This window comes from Ambystoma mexicanum, chromosome 10, assembly GCF_040938575.1.
Source record: "Ambystoma mexicanum isolate Mex_15411 chromosome 10, UKY_AmexF1_1, whole genome shotgun sequence".
NCBI classification, from domain to species: Eukaryota; Metazoa; Chordata; class Amphibia; order Caudata; family Ambystomatidae; genus Ambystoma; species Ambystoma mexicanum.
Window position 1 is genome coordinate 1,372,854,386 of NC_090932.1, and position 25,033 is coordinate 1,372,879,418.

At 48.3% G+C, this 25,033-nt stretch overlaps 1 protein-coding gene across 3 annotated transcripts in view; it reads right to left on the minus strand.

Moving 5' to 3' along the window:
* The window catches only part of KIAA1671 (KIAA1671 ortholog), a 1,398,419-nt gene that overhangs the window by 902,482 nt on the left and 470,904 nt on the right, over positions 1-25,033 (minus strand). For all 3 annotated transcript variants that reach the window (XM_069619385.1, XM_069619384.1, XM_069619386.1), the window contains one exon: positions 16,364-18,008. In XM_069619385.1, the coding sequence (XP_069475486.1) occupies positions 16,364-17,952 (1,589 nt within the window). In that variant the 5' untranslated portion in view covers positions 17,953-18,008. The remainder of the gene's footprint in view (positions 1-16,363; positions 18,009-25,033) is intronic.

Sequence of the window (25,033 nt, forward strand, 5' to 3'; positions counted from 1 at the left end):
TACGTCGAGGAGCTGCCGCCGAATCCCTTGGAGGCACCTTGCTTGCCTCCGGAGCCCCGAAAGGGCGGCCGTCGTTGCTGAACACCTAAGGCACGAGCCGTCTCCGTGTCGGCCTTGAAGGCTTGCAGCGACTCGTCCACTGCCTTGTCAAACAGGTTGTTCCAGTCGAAGGGCATGTCCAGGACCCTGGTCTACACGTCTTGATGGAAATCGGTTGCTTTGAGCCAACCACACCGGCGAAGGCAAACGCTGTTGCCCATCTGGCGGAAGCCGGTGTCGGCAATGTCGGTGGCCACCGTTATGGCGTGGTCCAACGCCACCTCTCCCTCCTGTAGGATCTCCACGGCCTCCACCCTCTTGTTGTCTGGGAGGAAATCCAGTAGGGGAGCGATCTTAAACCATAGCTCCCTGTTGTAGCGGGCCACAATCGCAAGGGCGTTGGCCGCTTTAATGGTAGTCGCCGCCGACGAGATGACCCGTCGTCCCATGGCGTCCAGTTTCTTCCCTTCGCCGTCCGGCGGAGATTTCGAAGTTGATGCCGTCGCCCCCGCCGCTTTCTTCTTGGCTGGCGCGGAGACAACCAAGTCCGGGGTAGGCTGCGCCCTAAGGCACATGGGCGGAATCCGGAACCCAGTACTTCTTCTCGTACCGGTCTCTCTTGACAGCCCCTCGTCCCAGATGTCGTCGAGTAATGGGACCGAGAGGACCGTCTTCCTTTTGGCCTCCCGTCGTTGATAGAGGAAACCTTCCTTTTTCTCTTCCATGGGGCAGAGCTGGAAGAGCTTGGATGCCCTGGCGATCATGGTGTGGAAGGAGCCGATTTCGTCAGGCGGGGAGGCACGCACAGGTGGCGATGGAAGGTCCATCCCGTCGTCACCACCGTCATCCGTCCCCGTCGTGGCTGTCTCTGTTCCTGTATCATCCCTAGGCTCAGGGCACGGGGAAGAAGGCTGTGCAGACCGAGAAGGCTGGAAAGGAGGCGGTGGATTAGTTCTCCTCCGCTTGTTTGGAGGGCTTTCCGACAGTCCGCTGGGTTGTCCGTTGGTGGTAAGGGCAACCTTGTCCTTATCTCCGTACACAAGGCCTGGATTGCCATCAAGATCGCCCCCGAGTTATCTTGTGGCCCAGGTACCGGCTGCAACGGGCGTGACGGTTGGGGAGTGGAATCCTCCACGTGTTCCTGGTCGCAACTGTCGTCGCTTTCCTCGTCCGCCTCTTCGGGATCCTTGATGTTGGACTGGACCTCCTTGAACTTCTTGTTCGGGATCTTCACAACTCCAGACAGTTCCTCTTCAGAGGCTGTATCCGTGTCCGTGATGGCCACTGGCCCCCCCCCTCTTTTACCATGGGCTGAAAAGAGGATTCCCTCCACGACGGCAGGGAAACTCTAGTCCCTGAGGTCGCCTCCACTGGGGTAGCCGCCACGACTCCCTAAAGAGGCCTTAGCCGGATGAATCAAGGCCTTAACGACCTTGGATGCGCTTGAGGCCTTCACCTTTGGGGGAGGGACACCGCCTCGCTCCCCCTCGGCTGGGACTTCTCCCGAAGCTTACCCGGGTTCTCCGCTTTCCTCTTCCCCGAGCCAGAGCGTTGGCTCGTGGTTGATGGCGTCGGTGAAATTGTGCCCTGCCTGGCTGCCGAGGAGCCCGACCGCTCGGCGCTCCCGGTGCCCGCGGACGCGCGGTGCTTAGCCTTTTGTTGGGCCCCCGTCACCGGAGCGCCCTCAAAGGACTTAGAAGACCTCCCGGACTTCTTTTTCTCACCAGCTGCTGGGCTATTCCCCTCCAGCCAGTTGGTGAGGCGGGTACGACGATCCTTCATCGTCCGTTCGGACACGTTCTTGCAAAACGCACAGTCCTTCTCCACGCGGGTTTTGTCTTCATGAAGTAGAGACATTGATAATGTTCATCCTCCTTGAAGACATTCTGCAGTCCACATCCAGGGCAGCTCCTGAAGAGCTTGGGTCCGGGCGTCGTGTTTCCTTTTTCCTAGGCCATGTCCACGCGGGGTAGGCCTCAAGATCTTCCGGAATTGAAACTCGATGAAAATTTCACCCTTGAGGGGCATAGAAAAATCCAAAACGGGTCCCCGTTGATCGGAAGTAGAAACGGTGGAGCTTGAGGCTCGATTTACCAAAAAATTAGATGAAATCTCTTAGAAAATTCACAAAACGCAGTAAAAGCTCGAGAGCTACAGCACGAGGACTCCCAACACTTGAACGTGCGGTAAAAATATGAAGATGGCTGCCAGAGGAGGGGCTTAGGTAGAGGGCAGTCATTGGCTGGGGGCATTATGACCCAGAGACCAGTGATTGGTTACTAGTAGAAAGACAGTTCAGAAACAAAACAAACTGATTTTTTCTTTACCGAGGATTCCCAGCCTGACGACAGGGAATATTCATGAGCATGTGAATACATGCCAAACCCCATGCTGGAGAAGAGAGGATGCCAATTCCTGTCCCGCTGAAATATTTCTGTGCAGACCGCTATTATACTGATGCCATGCCTCAACAAATTGCTCACCATTTTTTTGTGGAGCTATCATACCTGAACAAGAAGACCGGAGAGCTGTGCAGAACGAACGACGAGAGGCAGGCGCATAGAGGCTAACCTACTAAGCAGCAGACAGGCTGTGGCCAGCCACAGCAGAGAGTTCAAGAGAGAGGCCACTTCCAAATACGACGTTGGCAAGGCAGAGCTTGGAACCACACAATGAAGCTTACGCAACATCAAAAAGACCCCTACGCAACCGGGGACAGGAAAACGGGAGAAGCACTCACCCTCGCTAGAAAGACTTGCCTGGATACTCTATGAAATGGGATCGCGAAACACAGTCTTAAACATTGACCTTCACAGTCCCCCAGCCTCAGTCCCCAAGCCAGCGAAGAGAAAGTGGGTGGGGCTTATCCCCCACGCACGACTTTTCATTACACATGCACCCCCCGCATGAGGAAGACTGTGCCAGATTGGCCAGAGAGAGTTGCCCAATCTTGGGAGAGAAAGGGAGATCTTAGGAGAGCACAGAAAGGAGGAAGTGTGGGTTTTTCGGGTGAGGTCGGAGGTGGACGACAACCAAGAGGAAGGAAAGAGCGGTGGAGTGTGGAGGCAATTTGTTGAACAAGTGAGATATAGGTTAAGGAGTGAGAGAGTTCTGAAGTTTAAGTGTGTGTTTGTGTGGCTCTGAAGCAACTATTACATAGTGAAATAAAGGTTTTAGTATAGTTTAGAGTGGAGGAGAGAAGTAGTGTGGAGAAATGAGTGGTAGAAGGGCAAAAGGAGTAGCAGAGCAGAGGTGGGTAGTAGAGCAGGGGAGGGAGTAGCAGAGGTAAGAGCAGCTGAGCAGTGGTGGAGTAGTAGAGCAGAGGTGGGAGGAATAACATCAAAGGGTGGAGGCAATATTCAGGAGGAGTGAAAATTGTAAGGACAGAAGAGTGGTGGGAGAAGCGAGAGAGGAAACAAGAAAAAGTAGGAGGAGGGAGAGGCAAAAGTGGGCGTGTTATAAGAAGCTTAAATCTAAGTGTGTTTGCAAGGGGCCATCCCACATCCTGGTCCATCACTAACAACTGGATGAGGTAGGGAGTTTGTATGGCCTTCAAGGAGTCTGGACAGCCAGCTTTTAGACTACCATCTTCAATATAATCCAGTACTTGACAATAGGGAAGGGGGAGGTCTATTGATCAGCCAGAGAAATGGCTGCTGCCTGCTGAACTCCGAGACCCTCAGCTCTTCGCATAGTCCTGTAATATCAGCCATCTGAGCGGGAACCTGCACCTTGCTGTGTCCGATGTTGTTGGGCACATCTGGCCCAGGTCTGGGGGCTGCAGACTCTCCTGCCACACACAGCCTTTGTTAAGGAGGCCAGCCTAGGAGTGCTGCGGGGAGGAGGGCTTTCGACGGCAGCATCTAGGGTAAATGAGCGTTATGGGGTGTGTCGCCCACCACCTGCTGGTGCTGGAGAAACAGTCTCTGAGGCTCACAGGAGAGGAGGACCAGTGGCTGGAGCAGAGGACAGCACTGTGCCGCCTGAGACACAGTGATCCATGGGAGTGCAGAGGAGAAGTTAGGGCTTGCCGGACGGCCCTATTGCGGATGCGCCGCGGAGGCGCTGGATGCCGTGCTGGTGCTGCTAGTACGTGGCAGGCTTTCCGTCCCCACGACATGAAGGGAATGACTGCTGCCGATGGCTGCACATGTGGTGGAAAGGAATACTCCAGCCCCCAATAACTCCCCCGTCGTAAAGTGAAAAACGCACTCTCTGGTCTGGGGTCTCCGCTGGTGTACCTGGGGGGTCTCTGGGCTGAGGGGGCCTAATTGTGCGTGATGGACCCCCAAGACCCTACCAGAGGTTTGCGAAGAGACTGTGTTAAGAGGAATCTAGCCCACGCACTTCACACAGCAGGAGGGGCTGCTGCCTTGAATGGTTACACCTGGGAGCTGGTGCTGAAGGACAGAGAAGTCACCAACTTGGTGGCAGATTGTGAGGAGACACTTTTTGAGGTCAATGCTTGTCATGGTATGGTCTGTGCCTGACCTCCAGTTACCATAGAGAGACTAAGGGGGAGTGCTCTCGCCCCTTAACTGGCAGAACCAGCAGAGTCACAGGCCAATGAATCGTGTACCATATGGATGCCGGACTGGATACAGCGACTGCTTTGACTCCAACAAGGAAAGGGAAGTGCATACTTAATACGCCCTGTAACTAAAAGAGTCGGAGGCCTGACATTGCCAAGCCAGACACAGCGCGCATGATCTTGTGGCTACTAGTGCTGGTAGAGCAACTATATTGAACATGGGGCACAGTCACTGTGCCCCCCCCCCACCCAGGTCAGAGATTATCAAACACAATAGGCCCTAAGCCCTGGGGAGCCCATCTTGGCGGTTGTCGCTGCACAATAGAGAGTGCATACTGGTGACTGGGGTTGGGCCTAGCTCTCCGGGTTGTTCCTCTACTGCAAGATCCAACCTAAGGGCCGGGCTGCCTCCCCATCTAAGCGTACATAGACTGCTCACTGACTCCAGACGCCCCTTTGCCTGCACCCGCTGCAATCATGACAAAAGGGAGCAGTGCCCAGAAAAAGCAGAGCAACATCGACTCCTTCGACAGGCAGGCGAGCACACCCCACCTTGATGGTGAGAGATTGACTGGGGAGGCCGCTGAACCTGCTGCCTAAGATATGCCGGACTTGCAACAGATCATGGACAGTATGCAGACCGGTTTTGCCACGGTCAACGGTAAACTGGATGATATCACCACTATTATCTCCATACTTAATGCAAAAATGGAGGAGAGTGACAGAGGCCGGTATCAGGACGGCAGAAGATAACGTAGTGGGGCTGAAAGCCCAGGTATCCTCAATATCCAGGGATCTCAAGCGAGCTGTGCAGTGCTGTGATGACTTGGAGTCACGTTCAAAGCACAATATACACATCTTTGGCCTGCCTGAGGGGTTTGGCAAGGGCCCCATGGAGCAAGCTGTAGAGGTCATGCTCGGGGAACTTCTCGAAGATACGCCGTTCTCGTCCTCCTTCATAGTAGAAAGAGCCCACCAATCACTGGCTCTGAAGCCCAAAACTGGACCAAGACCAGTGATAGTACACCTGTTGAACTAACACCGTTGTGATCTTGTACTCTGCCTGGCCAGGGAGAAGGGGCACCTGCATTATTAATCAGCCAATGTGCAATATATATATATATATAATACATTACTCACCGTAATCGTATTTCTGATGCTTGTATCTGCTTAGATTCACATGCTGTGCATAGGCCGACATCTAGTGGAAGCTGCGGAGTATTACAGTTTTTCGAAACTCGAAAATGGGCGTCGACACAGGGCGTGCCAGTAATACTATCCCTAGTGTGACGTCCACTGTACCCAAGATCCCTCACGCGTCTAGGATCCTCAGATTGTATTTTTTCTGACATGAGGTAGCATGAGGAGTAGCGCGAGTACAGATAATCCAAGCAGATAGTTAGAAAGGTAAGACTACAAGCAACCATGCGCCTTCTCTCAGAGGGGAGGAAGGGTGGGTCGCATGTGAATCTAAGCAGATACAAGCATCAGAAATACGATTAGGGTGAGTAATGTATCCCTTCTGAGGCTTGTGGAATCTGCTTAGATCACATGCTGTGCATAGATTAGCGAGCAGTACCTGAAGAAGGAGGTGGGATGCGAGAAGGGTCATGAGCAAATAAGTGTCTTAGAACCGCTTGTCCCACTTGTGTATCTGCCTTGGAATGGGTGTCAATGCAGTAATGCTGAGTAAAGGTGTGAATAGAGCTCCAAGAAGCTGCTTTGCAAATGGTGTCAAGGGGTACATTTGCAATGAAAGCCAGAGTGGCCCCAATGCCTCTAGTAGAGTGGGCTCTTGGCGTGAAAGGCAGAGTTCTTTCAGAGAGTGAGTAACACAGCTGGATACAGTTAATAATCCACTTCGAGATGGCACCTTTAGAGACGCGATCCCCCTCTCTGCCTGTAGCTACGGAGACAAACAGTTGATCTGTTTTTCTTAGCGGTCTGGTTTTATTTACATAGTAGAGGACCGCCCTACGCACATCTAGGGTGTGTAGTTTCACCTCAGCCGAGCTTTGCGGGTCCTGGAAGGAAGCCGGAAGCTTGATGGACTGGTTTACATGGAATTTTGATATAAACTTAGGTGAGAACCTAGGGTGTGTGCGTAAAACCAGTTTGTCTTTATGGACAGTAAAGAAGGGATCCTGCACTGACAGTTTGAAATAGGAGGGTGAAGTCGCTTTACTCCTTCCATGAAGGCTTTAACTACTGGTACTTTCCACCACGAGATCTTGCTATGGGAAGTGGGGTATGCCGACAGGGCTGCCAGGTGTACTTTCAGTGAGTTAAAAACCAGTCCTGCATCTAGCAGGTGGAGCATATATGTAACAATAGTGGAAGGAGTACAATCAACAGGGTTGATTTGTCTACTCTGGCACCAGATAACAAACCTCTTCCAGTTGTCAAAGTAACAGTGCCTTGTGTTTGGTTTCCTAGATTCCTTTAGGATGTCCATACACTTCTGAGGCAAATTGAGATGTCCAAACTCTATGACCTCATGAGCCATGCTGCCAGGTTCATTGAGTTGGGTTGCTGGTGCACTGTTTGACCTTGGTGCTGGGACAGTAGGTTGTACAAGGCTGGAAGTTTGATGGGCTCGCACACCGCCATCCTGCGTAGGTGTGGGAACCACGGTTGTCTTGCCCACATGGGAGCAACTAGGACGAGCGTCATCGACTCTCTGTTCATCTTGTTCACCACTTTCCTGATGAGAGGAGTTGGTGGAAAAGCGTACGCAAACATCCCTGACCAGTTCATCCACAGGGCGTTCCCCTGGGAGTCTGGTTGGGGGAACCTGGATGCAAATCCTCCGGCATTGTCTGTTTTCGCTTGTGCCGAATAAGTCTATAGTGGGGAAACCCCACTGAGAGAAGATATCTTCTACGACCTCTCTGTGTAGAACCCATTCATGTTCCTTTGGGAGGGAGTCTCTGCTCAGAGCATCCGCTAGGGAATTGAGCTCCCCTGGAACATGTTGTGATGACAGGAAGATGTTCCGTCTGAGTGCCCATATCCATATTTTCTGTGCAAGCTTGGACAGATTTGGCGAACAAGTCCCTCCTTGCTTGTTCAGGTAGAACATGGCTGTTGTGCTGTCCGTCCGGATTTGCACTGACAGGTTTAATAGGTGGGGTTTGAACGCTTGAAGCGCTCTGAATACTGCCAGAAGCTCTAGCAGATTGATGTGGTTCTTGGCCACTGAGGGAGACCAGAGACCCTGAGCTGTGTGGTGGAGATGGTGAGCTCCCCACCCCGTCAGACATGCATCGGTAGTGACTACTGCCTGTACCTCGGGATCGTAAAAGGGTTTCCCCTGTGCGAGATTCTCTCTTGTCCACCAGTGAAGGCTTTGTACTAGTGTTGGCGAAACGACCACTAGATCGTCCCACTGTCCACTTGCCTGAGACCACTGTTTCGCCAACCATTCCTACATGGGACGCATGCGCAGGCGCGCATGGGGGACCAGGTAAATACATGACGCCATCATGCCCAGTAAACGCATTGCTTTGCGTACCGTTATTTGTTGACCGGACTGATAATGCGGAATTTGCAGTAGTATATTCGGAATTCTTTCTTCTGAAGGAAAGGTCAACCCCTCTTGAGTATCTAGGATTGCTCCTAGGAACTGTTTGGAGGGGCTTGGCACCAGGCTTGACTTTTTCTCGTTGATTGAGAAGCCTAACTCGTGGAGGAGGTCGATAGTCCTTTGAATGTTTGTCCTGCAAATTCCTGGGGTTTCCCCCGTTATGAGCCAGTCGTCCAGATAAGGGTACACTGGGATTGCCTCCCTGCGTAGGTGTACAGCCGCCACCGCCAGTACCTTGGTGAATACCCTTGGTGCTGAAGCTATCCCGAAGGGCAGTACCTTGAATTGGTAGTGTCGACTGTCCACCTTGAAGCGCAAGTATTACCTCTTGTAGCGTGGTCATATGAAACTTTTGGGGCTTGACATACTTGTTGGCAGGCCGTAAGTCCAATACTGGGCGCATTGTCAAATCTTTCTTTGGCACAAGGAAGTAAGTTGAATAAATACCCTTGTTTACCTGGTGTCCCGGGACGAGTTCTATCGCGTTCTTTTCTAGCAGAATGGCGATCTCCTCAAGGAGAATCTTCTGATGTTCTAAAGAGTGTACTCTTTGTCGTGGAGGACGGTTCCGGGGACGCTGCAGTAGTTCTATACAATATCCTGTGGATACTGTTGACAGCACCCATCTGTCTGATGTGATCCCTTCCCAAGCCTGGGTGAAGTTGGAAATGCGTCCCCCTACTGGGGTTGCGTGAGAAGGGACCCTGAACTGAGCGTCACTGCTTTGGTGGAGGCGTGCCGCCTCCCTTGCTGGGGCTGCCTCTGCCTTTACCACAACCTCTCCTATTACCCCTGCCGTAACCCTGGGTAGACTGTTGGTTGTTGTTCCACTGTGTACCCTGCCCCTGGGAATAGTTAGATCCTCTCTGGGTATTTTGGCCGCGTGGGCGACGAAAATTACTATTCCCTCTCTGGTTAGGGGGTTTATTGGTTAACTGGCCAAGGGACTTGAGTGTCTCGTATTCGTCCTTGGCATTCTTCAGTGAGTCTTCGACCGCCTTACCAAACAGATCGGTTTCCACCGGTTTGTCGAACAATGATGCCTGGGTTTCTGCCTTAAAACCAGACTGCCGTAACCACGCATGTCTTTTGATAACAGTGCCTTCTGCTATCAATCTGCCTGTGTTGTCCGCGGCGTCGAAGGTTGCTTTCAAAATGCAACCAGACACGGCTCTACCCTCTGCGGAAATCCGAGCTAACTGGCCCTTTAAAGGTTCAGGAGCAGAGGCTATGAGTGCCGCGACTTCTTCCCACTGATGGCAGTTGTAGCTGGCCAACAGGGTGGTGGAGTTTGCAATCCTTGCTTGATAGGCGGACGTTGAGGCTACTTTCCTGCCGAAACCGTATAGTTTTTTGCTCTCCTTGTCGGGAGGAGCTTCGGACGATGACAAGGGTGTTCCAGCCCTCTTACGAGTGTTAGTGACAACTAGGGAGTCTGGCTTCAGATGTCCTCTTATATAGAGAGGGTCAGACTGGGCTGCCCTGAAAAGTTTTTCAACCCTCGGATTGACTGCTCTGGTGAGGTTCGGGTTCACCAGGGACGGGTCTATTCTTCGCTGAATGGACTTAAGGATAGGGATGGTCTGGGCAACAGGCCTCCTTTCTCCCACTAATTCCTCTGTGAAGTCCCTCTCCCTCCTGGACACCGTGGGTGTCAATATGGAAGTGTTCTGCTGCGCGTGCGAGAACTTCGTTTAGGAGGGGTTGTTATCGACAGGGGAGTCGGTAACCGGGGCTTCGTTCTCTACCGGGGAATCTACTCTGTATGTTTCCGGGTCTTCCTCTTCCTCTTCTTGGTCCTCATCATCCCCATAGTAGCCCGTCCCAGTTTGCTCTTCTACCATGCCAAATTCTTGGTCCTCACCAAAGGAAGCCTCTCCCTGATACAGCGAGTATGACCTTGAGTATGGTTGTACCTCGAAGGGGTCTGTAGACCTCATCGGTGTTTCAAACCGGGGCTTCTTACTCGGGGGGATAGGATCATTAGAGCCTGAGGGTGTCGCCCCTTGTGGATCATACGAGAGGAAATGTTCTGGATTTTTATCGTAAAAATCTGCCAAAGAAGACATCCTTGACATGACCCTATCTATGTCTTCACTCGACCATTTTCTGGAACTGGGAATGACTCTCAGCAAGTCTATGGGATTTATCTTGAGTAGATTTACTGGTTTTAGACATATCAACAGACCTGGTTTTGTCTGTCTGTTTAGGGGGAGTGGTGTGTTTCACAGGTGTGGAAGAGTGCAAGGGCTGCTTCTTCTGCTGTTTTCCCCCCTCCCCGTGAGTGGAAAAATGTTTTCCCTGTCCTTTAGTGGCTCCGGAAGTTTTCGACGCCTGGCGTCGAGGATCGGGGGTGGGGTCCCTGTCCTTCGAGCGTGGGGCCTCGCTGATTTTGACTGCAGGCTCCGACTCCTGGAGCGCGGCCTGGGGGTGGAAGTCGTCTTCGTCTTCTGATGATCGAACTTCTGTTAGCCTAGGGAGCGAGGCACTCTTGGCAAGAGTGGATGATTGCCTGGAGTCATGCGGCGATCTCGACCGAGAGCGCCCAGAGGACACCGAATCGGACCGTTCTGTTTGTGCCTCTTTCCGAGAACTCGACGTCGTCGAGTCTCGGTTGGACTTCGTGTGTTTAGTGTGTGTAGCGTGTGAAGCGCTTGTGTCGCCGGGGGTCTTCCCCATAGCCGCCCTGCCGGACGACCTTCCGAGGTCGGGGACTTGCGCTCGGCTGTCTTTCGACGCCGTAATGCCCTCGCCGTCCGAAAGTACGGCGCCGCTGAAGGTGCCCTCCGCTGCCATGGCCGCCTGCCTGGCGTGGTGGGCCCAACGCTTCGTCGAAAGGTCCTTAAGTGTCTTAGGTTTAAACTTACTACACGCTCTGCAGTTTGCTTCGGGGTGGTCCCTCGGCAAGCAGAGATTGCACGTGGCGTGCCTGTCGACCCAAGGGTATTTGCGATTGCACTTGGGGCAGAATTGAAAAGGGGTACCCTCCATACGCACCTTGAGGCAGCAGGCTGTTAAGTGTAGGAAATGTATAAGGTGTACCTATATACCAAGAGTGTAGAGTATGTACAACCCCCCACTCTCCCTACTTGCAGGGCCGAGGCCAGAGGCCTTCCAAGGCCCGGGCCGAGGCCAGAGGCCTTCCAAGGCCCGGGCCGAGGCCAGAGGCCTTCCAAGGCCCGGGCCGAGGCCAGAGGCCTTCCGAGGCCCAAATCCGTCGTCCAGCAGCCGACGGTCGATTTCTTCTCCAGCCGGCGTCGAGTGTCGAAGTTCGACATTGGGATGGGGAAGGATGTCAATAAATTAATATTTTAAATATCTTAGCAAAAGTATGGCTAAGGCCAGGGGACTCCGCAAGATGCTTCCGACCAGTATGGTGGAAAAAAACAATCTGAGGATCCTAGACGCGTGAGGGATCTTGGGTATAGTGGACGTCACACTAAGGATAGTATTACTGGCACGCCCTGTGTCGACGCCCATTTTCGAGTTTCGAAAAACAAACTGTAATACTCCGCAGCTTCCACTAGATGTCGGCCTATGCACAGCATGTTATCTAAGCAGATTCCACAAGCCTCAGAAATATATATACACATACACTTTTCTATTGCAGTCCAGATGGAGCGCAGATCATTAATTGGAGTGAAGAAGCTCTTGAGGGATAGGTCAGTGCAGCATCCAATGCTCTTCCCAGCATGACTGCTATTGCAACATGGGGGGTGGGAGGGTGACACTTTTCTTCACAATGCTGGATGAGGCGGTGATACACATCGAGGGGAACATCCCTCTCCCCCGTAGGAGCAACGAGACAATGGAACGAATGCCTGACACCACTTGTGAAGATCCGAGCCTGACCAGTGGGTGCACAAATCTTTTGTTACATTGTATGATTAGGGGAGGGTACTGAGGAAGCCGGCCCTTCCCTTCTTGGAGCCTGGTAGAAGGGGACTGCAGTGCGAGACCATGTGGAATTATCCTTGCAATCAGTGGAGGGCAGTCGTAACGTGAGTGGGTATAAGTTCAGCGACAGCTTCCACATGCAAAAGTGCTTGTTTGTTCATGTTAGTTTGGTTTGGGTCTTTGGAGAATCAGGCAACCATAAACCGACAGTACACATTTTACTCATCGGTACATGACATGGCGTCTCGCATTGGCCTTGTATTAATTTCACAACAATTGGTGGGAAAGTACAAAAAGGAGATATTCTCCCACCAAACGCTGTCAGACCACTCTCCTGTTAAAATAAAGATAGGAATGGTATGGTATTCAGGGCAGACAGAGGTGGACATCCGCACCTATTTCACCCACAACACTCCAGAGGTCACATTGCATGGCATGGTTTGACAGGCCTTCAAAGTATATATTAGAGGTATGGCTATCTTGAAAGAGTTTGGGGTCCATAAGATGTGAGATTTATAGCGTTGCAAATCTAAGCTCCAAGACCTAGAGGATGCACCTGCCAGGTGTTATGGGGAAATGGATCACCCAGGGAGGACGCTTGCTTGGCTGATACGTGCTGAAAACAGTCAGCCGCAGATCGACGGGATATTAGATGAACGGGGGGAGTGGAAAATGCACGGATCAGGAGATGCTGGATGTGTTTGGGTGTTTTTTATGGATCCAGTCCACCCCGGGGGGAGCTTGCTATACTCTTATCACTGGAAGATATTCCACTATCCAGGCATTCGGCTAGTGCTAGGGAGCAGATTAATATGCCAATTACTATTGATGACTTTATGGGAGTTATCAAAGACCTCCCTAGGGGTAAAGCGTCGCTGACCGCTCGTTTCTACATAGCATACGGGGCAATATTGGACCCTCACCTACTACGTGTATGGGAAGAGGCAATGACCAACTACGTCCAGCCCGAGTCCCTCTGTGAGGCCACCATCACGATTCTGCTCAAACCGGTTAAGCCGGCCAATGAATGTGGGTCATATAGACCCTTGTTGTTAATTAATGTAGACACCAAACTCTTTGCTAAGATTATTGCAAATGGGGGTATCCGCCAGATGCCGAACCTGGTCCATGGTGATCAGGCGGGTTTTGTCCCGAGTAAATCTACTGCATTGAACTTCTGCCGTCTATTTAATATCATGTCCCGCTTGTCCCTGGAAAAGTCTGATGTCACTGTCACACTGGACGAGCAGAAGGCCTTTGATATGGTCTTGTGGAAGTACCGGTTAGTAATCTTGGATAGATGTGGGCTAAGGGAAAATGTGATGAGTTACATTAAACAACCGCTATTTGCGATCCACAGCCAGAGTCTTCGTCAACTCACAATGTCTGAACCTTTAAGCATGCAAAGGGGAACTCGACAGGGTTGCCCCTTGTCCCCATTATTGTTCACGTTAGCCATCAAGCCCATAGCTGATATGATCAGGAAGGATCACAAGAAGGGGATCAGATTGGTCGGTTCTCAGGAGGTTATCTCCCTGTATGCGGACGTTATCAGAGACCCACACATTAATCTTGACCCAAAGATGCAGGATATAACTGAATTTGGTGTACACTTGGGAGTCACAATTAACTATACAGTAAGTCAAAATATTTCCCCTCAATTATAGCATGACTAGGGCATGGGAAAAGTATACTTTGAGATGGTCGCCAGAGTGTTACATTTTGGGAGTCTGGATATCGAGGGATAAAGGGTCTCTTCTCTCCTTGATTTATATGGCTCATGAGACATGTGTCTCGGACAAACGGAAGAGATGGAGGAAAGTTCCAACTTGTTGGCCAGTATGCTGGCATTGATGAAAATTATTCTTTTGCCTAAATTGCTATACCTGTTCATCAATGTACCTCTATGGCCTGGCAGGGACTACTTTGCCAAACTTCACGGACCACTTTAGCAGTTCCTATGACACGTGGGTGCATTTTGGAAAAAGTGGGTTTTAGCACTACCGTATGGTAGGGAAGGGTTTGCAGCACCTAATTATGAGTATTATTGGCTTGCTGCCCAGGCACAACTTGCATCCTTCTGGTATGGAGGTGAGGTTTCCCCCAACCCCACATCCGACTGAGTGCCTGGCTGCTGATAAAACCGACACTCTGCTCCTGGACATTATGTCCGCAGGTGACTGCCCATTCGACCCAGTGCGCACCACCATCTTGGCATGGCAGACTATCTTTCGCAAAGTTGGAGTGGTCCACCCAAACTATAAATGGCTGCCTTTGTGGAGATTTCCCTGGGCTGAATCCCATGTGGGATTGGCTCGGTTCGGGGACTATAGGAAGAAATGGGATATCAGGCACTTGGCGACTTATTCCCAGAATGGATGTTTCTCACTATGCAGACCTTAAACCAGGGACACGCAAAGTGACGGAAATTCTGAAATTCTATAGGCCTCAGGCTGCGGTTTCCAATTGGTGGTAAGGCTACCCCACAGAACCCCTGGATAATGAGTTTCTGATGTATATCTCCAAATCGTCTTGGTGCTGTAGGATACTGGCAACACTATACAGAACGACTGTAGAAAAATCGATAAGGCAGGTGCCTTCTGCTAGGCAGCAGTGGACCGATGACTGAGAGGTCGAGGTTTACAATGAACAGTGGAGCAAGATGTGTTCTCTAACTAAAACTGTATGGTTACATTCTAGATGCAAACTACTTCAATATAAAAGATACTAAACAGATTACATTACACCACTAGTAGACTATCTACCCCAAGACGGATGATCGGTCCCCCGAATGCAAATTGACGAGGCTGGCCAATTACACATGTTGTGAAGCTGCCATAAGAAGCAAGGGTTTTGGAAACATGTGATAGATACCTTAGCAGAAATCATTAATCACACTTTACCATACTCTCTTGAGTGTTTTGTTCAGGGTATGAGGGAATATCCCGAGAAGAGGATCAGGTCCTTTATTAATATGGGGTGCCTCATTGCCAAACGTTGAGCACTGAAGAAGCAAAAAGATGCAGGACCACCGCTAGGAAAGGACTGGATGTTTGATTTAACTTGTGCCGAGAAATGTGAGGACCTCTATATTAATATGCTGCCTTGCACGTCTAAGCCTAAAGACATTGGGCCTCATTACACGGTAGGCGGTAAGGGATTACCGGCACCGGTAAGGGCACCGGTGCCGGTAATCCCTTACCGCCCTACTACGAGGTCCCTTAACGGGTCCTTCCCCTAACGCCTGGTTTTACCAGGCGTTATGGAAGGGACCCGCTAAGGGACTTCAGAGCTAATAACGTTACCGCAAATTGCGGTACCGTTATTAGCTCCTTACCCATTCCCATTGAGCCCTATGGGTGCTCAAATGGGAATGGGGAATGTTTCCCGGAATGGGGACTTACCGGGTCCTCCAAGGTCGGAATGACCCGGGAAGTCCCTATTCCGGGAACACGGACCCAAAAAGCGTTAAGGGGGTAGCCATGGCGCTAATAGCACCATGGCTACCACCTACTGTGTAATGAGGCCCATTTGGTGGGAATACCAAGTCTACCTAGCGCAATGCCAACCAACCTAACATGTTCCTTTATTGTGCTGCTAGGGTGCTGGAGCCCTAGCCCGAATGGATTACTATGCCAAGTCTGCTGTTTTAATTTTAATTTTGTCACTGTATATTTTAAGAACTGCATGCCCCATATGAATGTGAATCAATGTATATTCCAAAGAATGTGAACACTGTTACACTGACCTCCAACAATAAACGTTTTTAAAATAAAAAGAAAGTAGAGGGTCAACCGTCATAAGCACCAACCTCGTGTGTTAACGATGCTTGGGCTAGGGAGGAGGTTTGGTACATGACGAGGGAGAGAGGCATGGCCTACGGCCCGTCAAAACCTTAATAAACACAGTTGAACCACCATCTTTAGCATTCATTAGCATTGCTATAACAGGTAAAGACAGGTAAGTCAACTGTTCACAGTGCTAACAATTTGCACTCGCCACTAGTCATTGGCTAGCGATAATTGACTTTTGGCAACTAAGAAATGATGTGCTGTATCTAGGTTTAGAATTGAGGTGGCAAGTGACTTTTTAGGGCAGCTATTAGCTTGCAACTGGAAATTATTAGTGCCAGTACGACAGACATATGCCCCTGTGGACATCAAAGCATGTATGAATAATTAAACTTAACTGTGTTCATGGCAAGGCCAAAACAACACCCTGAAATCTTGTGATGTCGGATTTTTTCAAAACTCTCACACTAAATGCATGCTGCAATAAAGCTCTAAAATATCGTTTCTTGCAGTACTTACATCTTTGTTAAATCAGCAGAGAGAGGTCGTGACTGAAATGACCGCTGTGTACTCCCAAGCTTCTGATCAGCATTTTCTGCAGTTAATTCTTTTATTCTTTGTTGAATGCTGGTGTTACCTTGCTCTTTCTCATTGGTTTGCAATTTTGCGTCTACTGGGGGGGTGCTACTGACAGAAAAAAGCAAACTGATGCGTTTTTTGATTGTACTACCTGGAGTTCGATTTTCTCCTTTGAAGTTTTCAGAAGTTTCCACATCCACTACACCAACATGATCTCTTTGATCCAAAGATGCATACACTTCATCTAACATAGGTTTGTCACTTCGACTACCTTTATTTCTTTCTGGCGTGGCAACTGCGGGCAGCATTTCCATTTCTTTATCTTTCTCATTAACTAGTCTGCCGTCCATCTTGTAGTTTCTTTTTCTGGTACTGTTTGTGATATTTGTTGTATTCTTTGTATCAAAGGCATCTACGCTCGGGCCAGATAAGCTAGCATCTTCATCTTGATCCACGCAATCTCGGACAGAAACAGAGAACGGAACTTCCTTTTTGGGTACTATTACAGTTTGCTTTTCTAAAGAATTAATTGCGGAAGAATTCCAAAAAGGTAGGTTTTCTTTGGTTTCGCAAGATGCAGAAACTGACAGTATAGATGATAAACCTTCACATTTTGATGATATATCCATGGATACAGGTCTTGTTTTTCGAATAAGCTGCTTATCTGAGCTACTTGCCTGAGGTGCTGCCTCTTTGTTTTCTAATTTATGTAGCTGTTGTCCTTCGTGTGGCTCAGGAAAAAGTGCAGGCACCAGTCGTTGTGGTTTTCTTAACTGGACTGGAAGACCAGTCTTCTGAACCATGCAAAACTCATGTCCTTCGTTGTCTTGAGATTCTACAAAACATGGTCCTGCATCTACAGAGCTGGACATTTCCTTTTGAAGGATCTCATCTTTTCTAGAAATCAGCGATTGCTTTGAAACAACCTCCAACGTGGGGTGCGATTGCCATTCTTTGACTTGCGATGAGCCAGTGGGTTTCAGTTCAGCTTTGTTTCCTTGGTTGAGACGCAATGATTTAGACCGGCTAATACCAGTAGTTTTAAAGGGCTTATTTGGTTCAGGTTTGGAACAAAACGTTTGTTTAGCTGTAGACCTCACATAGGTGCTGTCACTTTCTGGATCATTTTTTTCTTTTATCGTAGAGGCACTTGTATGTAATGCTGCATCAGCTGGGTCCTGTTGAGAAGCTTTTTCAGGAAGGGATGATCGGAGTATGCCTAAAAGTTTTGGAGTCATGATAGGTTTACGAACGCAATCTAAAGATGCATCCTTAGTAAATGGTTTTGGTGAAAGTCTTGGCTTTGCTTGAACTGCCAGCGTAATTGGTTTTAAACCTTTCCCAAATGCATGGATTTCTTCTGCAATTAATGAATTTGAACTACTTGAAATACCAGTGGTCTTATGGCTTGAATCTGAAAGATGGCTGGTGTGTGTTCTTTTAGATGTTGGCTCATTGGTCAAGGCATTTAATTCAGGTAGGCTTGCGATGGATGTATGAGAACAATGAATCTCTACTTCTGTAGCCATTATAATACTTAACCATTCCGTAGAAACACAGGACAATAATCCAAAGATGCACGAGTCTGAAAAAACAAAAAACATAGGCAATTTAAAAGTTTTATTTTAAGTGCGTAAAATAAAGGTGTTTCAAAAGTCAACAATAAAGATATTAAACATGGATCTATACCAAAGGAAACGCTTAAGGCACATTATTACTGTAACTCTCTTTTCGCAGGTACCAGTAACAGAAACATCAGAAAACTGCAAATAGTATAAAATAATGCCATCAGAGCTGCATTGAATATACCCAAGAATGGACGCATTTCATCTACTAGAGGTAATATCCACTGGCTCGCAGTCCAAGATAGGATTAAACTGAAAATCCTCACCCTCACACAAAAATGTCTCATCAACCAGGCACCGGCCTACCTCAGCAACCTGACCAGTAAAACCCAAACCAACACGTTCTTCATATTCCAACCTAATTGTGACATCAAGATATAGCAGGCGGCTCAAGCTTCCCAGTAATTGCAGTTAAACTGTGGAATACCCCTCCCATACAACTGAGAAATGACACCTCCTTATGGTAGTTCCGAAAAAGGCTAAAAACCTGCCTGTTCAGCCTAGATTCCCAACAATAAGCACTAAAGCCTAGCAGCAATTCAGTTTAGAGTCCCAACACGTGCCACTGAAGTCCATCAGCAATTCAGGCTCCTACCCTCCTTCCCTAGGCTTCTGCCTGCCTGCAACTCATTGTGCATGCCTGCCTATGAGTTTATTAATAAACTCATGTTAATGATTAACCGTAATTGAAACTGACCAAATGGAACTGTACCAAAAGAAGCACAAAATTGTAACCGTGCTAATTGTAACTGCATCTGTAATTGTATTAATGAAGCTCCAACTGCAACCGTGTTCTTAAAGCTCCAGCGCCTAGATGCCTATGGGGTTTGGGCGCTTTATAATTGTACAAATAAATTAATAAAATAAATAAATTATGTTTGATTGCTAAAGAAAAGACCTACACTAGGTGTCATGGGAAAATCTAATCTCTATTGAGATGAGCTATATACCTTTGCGCAGTACATTATCTTGCATTTCGGCACCCAGCACATATTGAAATATGTTTCTCTATTCTCAGGTACGTGTACGTTTGTAGGTATTTCATAACTTCAGCAGTGATGGCGCACAACAATAGCAGTGATTGTGTAGAACATTCGAATCCGAAAGAGCTGGATACGAACGTCTGTGCCAGTGCACCCTTTCCTCCAAAATATAAAATTATCTTCATTGAAACAGATAGCAGTGATTTATTTCGGCGGATATCTTTTACAGTTAGGCTGAGTTGTACAACATATTTGCCATCTAGAGAAGGAATGAAACGTAAGCACCACTATAAAAAATAGAGGGACGTTCTTATTGTACGTTTATCAGTTACCATCTTCCCCAAGTTGGCATCTCTCTCTCATGAGCTGCCATTTAGGTGATCTGGGACAGAGTGATCCCAAATCACATACCTTCCACAAAAAGGTGTTGCAAGTACTGAGGTGTTGAGGCAGGTATTCCTTGTTCTCAGTACATGTGGTACAGTTATGGGGAGGTAGGCTTCATTCATGAGCAAGTGGTTTCACCAAACCCTAATCAAAGGAAACCCCAGAGACAGCTGAGACACGGAAGGGCCACTTTACACACTGACCATCTTGATTTTTGCAACGTTGCATCAGAACCAGGTGCTGTGCAGTCAACTGAAGCAGCCTTTTTGGGATAGGCGCAGTGCCAAGCTTATGATTTGCTTTTGAGAGCAGTTTTATTAGAGTCTCTGGGTAGGAACTCTGGTCAGTATAGAAAACCAGAGAGGGAGCGTTTCATTTTATTTAGACAAGAGACCCGATTAAGGGTAATGCCAGTGAAGCAAGTCAAAGACGAACAAAGCAAGTGCTCAATGTGATTAAGATTAAAGGTTTGAGAAAAGCAAGTTGCAATTTCGATACATCTAGTAGTTAGAAATAAGTGCAGAACCACGATTTATTGGACTAATCTGCATGCATAAAGCTGAAATGAGAAATCTACAAGTGTTGAGCAACTGTTCACCATTAACGTACAGGGAGTGAAGGAGCACTGCCAGTTTTAGAGACGAAAGGATGACTAACTCACAGTACATGTTATATGAAAGAGGGAAAAGGGGTCGTAAGCTGTAACAATTTGCTTGAATATCATGATGGTTTATGAATACAATAATTATTTCAATACTGCCTTTGAATTACAAATCATTAATGTGGTTTTTATGTACCAATACGCACTGTGCCTCGCTCTATCATGAACGCCTATGTTGATTCTTTGAATTGCTATAGAAAGATTTGATAGCCTTTAGAAGTGAAATTACTCTGATTACAGAACAGTTGGGAAGTAAGCACTAGCAGCGTGTAAATGCTGTTTTCTTTATGGTGTTACTGTTGGAGATGCGAAGTATTTTTGGATTCAAGTATTTTCTGGACACATTTAATGTGAAGGTCTGAGCTGTGGTTCTTGTGGATTCTGTTTTATTTGGAACTCATGAAAGCCAGTCAGATATTGGTGAGAAACATGTAAAATAAAGTTGGTTTATTTCTATACCACTGGAGGTTAGTTGTATTGCTTTCCCGGGTCTGCAAGAAAAGTGTTGTGCAGATCAGTGGTTTATTGAAACTTGTTATCCAAAGCGTGGCTATGTTTGTTCTATGCTCGTTCTGCATTAGGTCATGCCAAAGACTACGATATTGCCTCATCCACAAGTATATAATGTAGCAGGGTTTGTGGTTGTTCATATTTGATCAAATGCTGTGTGAAAGAAAACATCTTGAGGCCTATTAATTAAAATGTGTTGTTTACGCTAAATCGTCTGAGGAAAGGAACACTCCGTCCCCTTCTCCTGGTTCAGAAGATATTTGCTTTTCCTAGATCGAGAGAATGAGGATCCTAGTCTCCCTTTGCAGCAGCAGGAAATCTGTCGATATCAGCTACTGCCCATGGATGACAAAATGGCTTAGCGATTTGGGAACCAACTCGCGACAACTTGTCATTCACCAACTTGAAAGATTCTCCTTGGGGTACCACACAAATGTACCTCTCAAGGAAGGGGACCCCTCTCAAACACCACAGGATAACAATGGCTTATTTGTGATGTTCATTCTTTAAGGTGGAATCCAGCTGAGCTGCTCCTTTTCTGTCCACAGACAATGTCCCCCATCGCGTGAGGCAGGTATGTGCGCTAGAAAGCATTCAGGGTTGCCTCGTAAGACACAGGTTCATGCTTACCTGCCACAACCTGCAGAAAGACAGTCTACTGTGACCGGGAAGTCTGAAATGCAATCTCGCTTTTGAATAATACAATGTACATTGTCACGTCAGAAGATATTCCAGCATGCCAATTATCTAGTTGAAGGGACTGAACGCAGTAGATGTCGGCTTGCTGCAATTCTCTACACAAGTTCACGTTTTGTACTATGACTACTGTGAATATGCAGATTAAAACCTTACTGGGGAACCATTCCTTTCTATTTGGGATGTAAGCCTAAGTGCAACATGGTCTTCGTGGAGGTGTGCCAATTTGGACAGTGCCTGTATGTTGGCCATGGGGTAGGAGACCACAAGATCAGCGGCATATCGGAGTTGAATATTTAACACTTGTTTCCCTATTAGGAATAGAAAAATACTACAGATGTTAGCACATAATCTGCTTTCGGATTTGAACATGCAAATGCCACACCACTCTTCCAAGGCCCCCGAAAACAGTAGAAAATGAATCCAGTACTAATGGCCTTCTACCAGCATCCAGTTAAGACAGCCATGGTCAACCTCCCCTGCACGGTTATCTCAGCGTTGACCACAATCATTACGGTGGTAAGCGTGAACTACCTTCTAGATAACCAACTAACTTCCCACAAACAGTATTTTCCAGTTTCTATTGATATTTGAATATGGACTTTATGGTCATTAACCAACTGTGAACCCCCACATACTGATAAGTATGATGGTTGTTGATTTTTAGGTACATCACTGGGCCCGTTAGAATCCAAAGGCCAAGATACACCTAGTTCTCGGTCCACTCATGAACAGGACAAGCAATGTGACCTGGATCTCAAGCCCCAATGGATACAGAAAAATGTCACCAATTGCGGTATGGTAAACCTTGTGTGCATGATCAACTGTCCATGCGGCTGAAGGGATAACTAGCAGGCCCACCAAGAAAGAAAGATAAAGATTGGCCTCCAGGGGGTGCAGAGATGCAGTAACTTATCTTTGCTGCTCCACTCCCACAGGGCCTAATTTAGATCAGAGCCCCCTTGCCCCCACCCAGAGAACACCAGTTTGTTGGAAGCAGCCACCCCCGGTGTGCAGCACCAAAATGCTTCAGCTGCGAGTGATCCTGAGATCCGGAGCCTGAGTTGGGCAGAGATACGGCCCAGGAACGTCGGCCCGGGGCAAGCCCTGCCCTCGAGCAGCATGCGGGAACCAGGCAGAGGAGACCTGAGCACGGGGTCCGGCGTAGGCCTGAACAGAAGTGGCGCCGTTGTGGCCGTTCTGAGACCTTCTGACCCACCAGGTTGGGACCTTGAGGCCTGCACCCCCCCACACCTTGACAGAGTGGGGAGGTGTCCCCAGATCGTTGGGGACTGAATGGAGTGGGCAAAAGGCAGACACTTCTCCCCAGCCAGAGACAGCAGTGTCGTTGCTGCCCGCGCCTTCCCCGGGGAGAGGCAGAGAAGATCATTTGCATGTAACAGCGTGACTCCTCAGAGAGTCCGCTGTAGCGCCGGTAGACGGAAAGAGGCTGATGCGCCACACAGGATTTCCCCCAGAGAAGAGTTTCACCACGCCATTAGCTCTGAAGAGAGCCCACCGCTGAGGGGGAGCTCCAGCTCATGCTACGATGGAAATAATAGGTGAGAGAATGCAATCTGATATGGGCATGTTCTAATTAGGAATGTGCAAGATAATGTTATCGGATATTAGCAGCCGGGGCAGGGGAAGACAAACGATCCGGTTGCTCGGATCGCAGGCTGAATCCCACGATCTCAGACTGTGTTCCGAGCAGCCTGATGGCTGCTTCCCCTGCCCCACCAACTTCCCCTACCCTCCCCTCCCTTCCCCTCGGTTCTGCAGTCCCTTCCTAGCATCACTTAACTGATAAGTTGGGCAGCGGCATTGCTGCTGCTCTGTGTCCCTGCCAGCCGCCATGGAAATGGAAGAGAGGCCATCTTGAGCAAGTATTTTGTTTGAATGAACGGGACGCCATGAGGCGTCCCGTTCATTCAAACAAAATACTTTGCTGTTAGCACCCCGGGTTTCCGGGTGTAGCAATGAGACCCTTGTCAGCAGGGCCCACTGGCTTGGGTCTTATTGCCTAACTATGACACTACTAGTGTATTGCTTCAATTGATCAAGTGTAGGGTAAGCTTAATATATGAATTCTTAACTGCCGTTCGATTCACATTATAATTTCTTGTTAGATGTGGGTTGTTTGCAACACGTGTACACAGTTATTACATGGCCTGCGGTAGTGGTTATGTAGTTATGGTTAAGTTGCTAAACCCATAGGAAGAGCACTTTTTGGGCGGCTTATAACTTCGCTTCCCCTGGACGAATCCTCAGTTTGGGGAGGTTTGGTCCAGGGGGGCAAAGTTATAGGGGGGTCCCAAAATTAATTTATTTCCCATAGACTGAATGGTGAAAAATTTTTGCTCACGCCTAAAGCCCAAACCGCTGGACGGATTTTCACCAAATTTGCGGCAGGAGCAGCGGCTTGGTCCCGAAAATGTGCTTTTGTGAATTTGGTGAAAATCCGTCCAGTACTTCTTTTTTTAAAACCACCAGAAAGTGGGTCTAAAATAATTAGTGATATCTATGTCCGCTCCACGGACACACTTCCCTGTTCGCTCCGCATACAGAACAATGATTGGCTAATCGACTTGCGCCATGTCCGTGGACACGCGACGTGTTCGCTGATTGGTTGGGGTGAAGAGTGAGGCGCGTCACATTGTTTCAATGCATCCGCCATATTGGATCCGCGGACAGCACAGTGTGGAAGTGAGCATAAATCCAATTTTGGGGAGTGTGTTGGTGTGTAGGAGTGCTTGGAGAGGGTGGGGGAGTAAGAGATGGGTCAAATGTTGTATTTGTTTAGGTGGGAGAAGGCCTTGATGTGTTTGCGGTGTCCGCGGTTGTCCACGGACATACTAAACACTGGGCATACTACTGGCTATTTTACTTTACTATGATGTTGGTTTTGGGTCGTTAGTAGAGCATTGGGTGAAGAGGATATGTATTGAAGAGTTTGTGCGTTGGTTGTAAGTATTATTTTAGAATGTTCATTGAAGAGGATAGGTTTTTAGGTGGATGTGTCATATTTTTGGGTTGTGGTCATTTGTTAGGTGTTTGTTTCTATGGGTGTACTATGCTGAAGTGGTTGGGCCGAAGTATTATGCCTTCGGCCCTGCGCCCAAGACTGTAGGCCCTGGCCACAACCACTGCAGCATAATACACCAATGTTGTCAAACTTTTTGACAGTGGTATGTGGGCTACTTAGGGGATATGTTTTCAAAAATGTGAGTAATGATTGGCAGTAGTGTAATAGTGTTTATAGGGTAGTGAAATGACATGTGTTAGTTTGTGTGGGGGATTGTGTTCAGAATGTTGGTATTGAAGATTGTAGGCGTTTTGGGTTGTATTTATTGGTGAGGAGTTCTTTTGCATGGTTGTGTTATGTTGCAGTGTTTGGGAGTCCAATGATTATATACTTACTGCTTCCTTTGTTGAGGCTGTTTGCAGAGTTTTGGCAGGCCATTCAGTTAAGATTATAGGGTTTTGCAACAAGCACTGCAGCATAAGATACCCATGAAAGCAAAAATTTTGGATTGTGGTCTGTGGTCAGGTGTTTGCTTGAATGGGTGCGTTATACTGTGGTGTGTGTGTGCGTTCAATCATTATATACTTACTGTTTGACTTTCTGTGGTTGTATGCAGTGACATGGGTAATTGTAGCAGACATTCTTTTTCTATCTATGATAAAAGAAAAGATCATATGTAAGTGTAGGTAGTTCATAATGAGTTATTGCATTGCATAATAGACA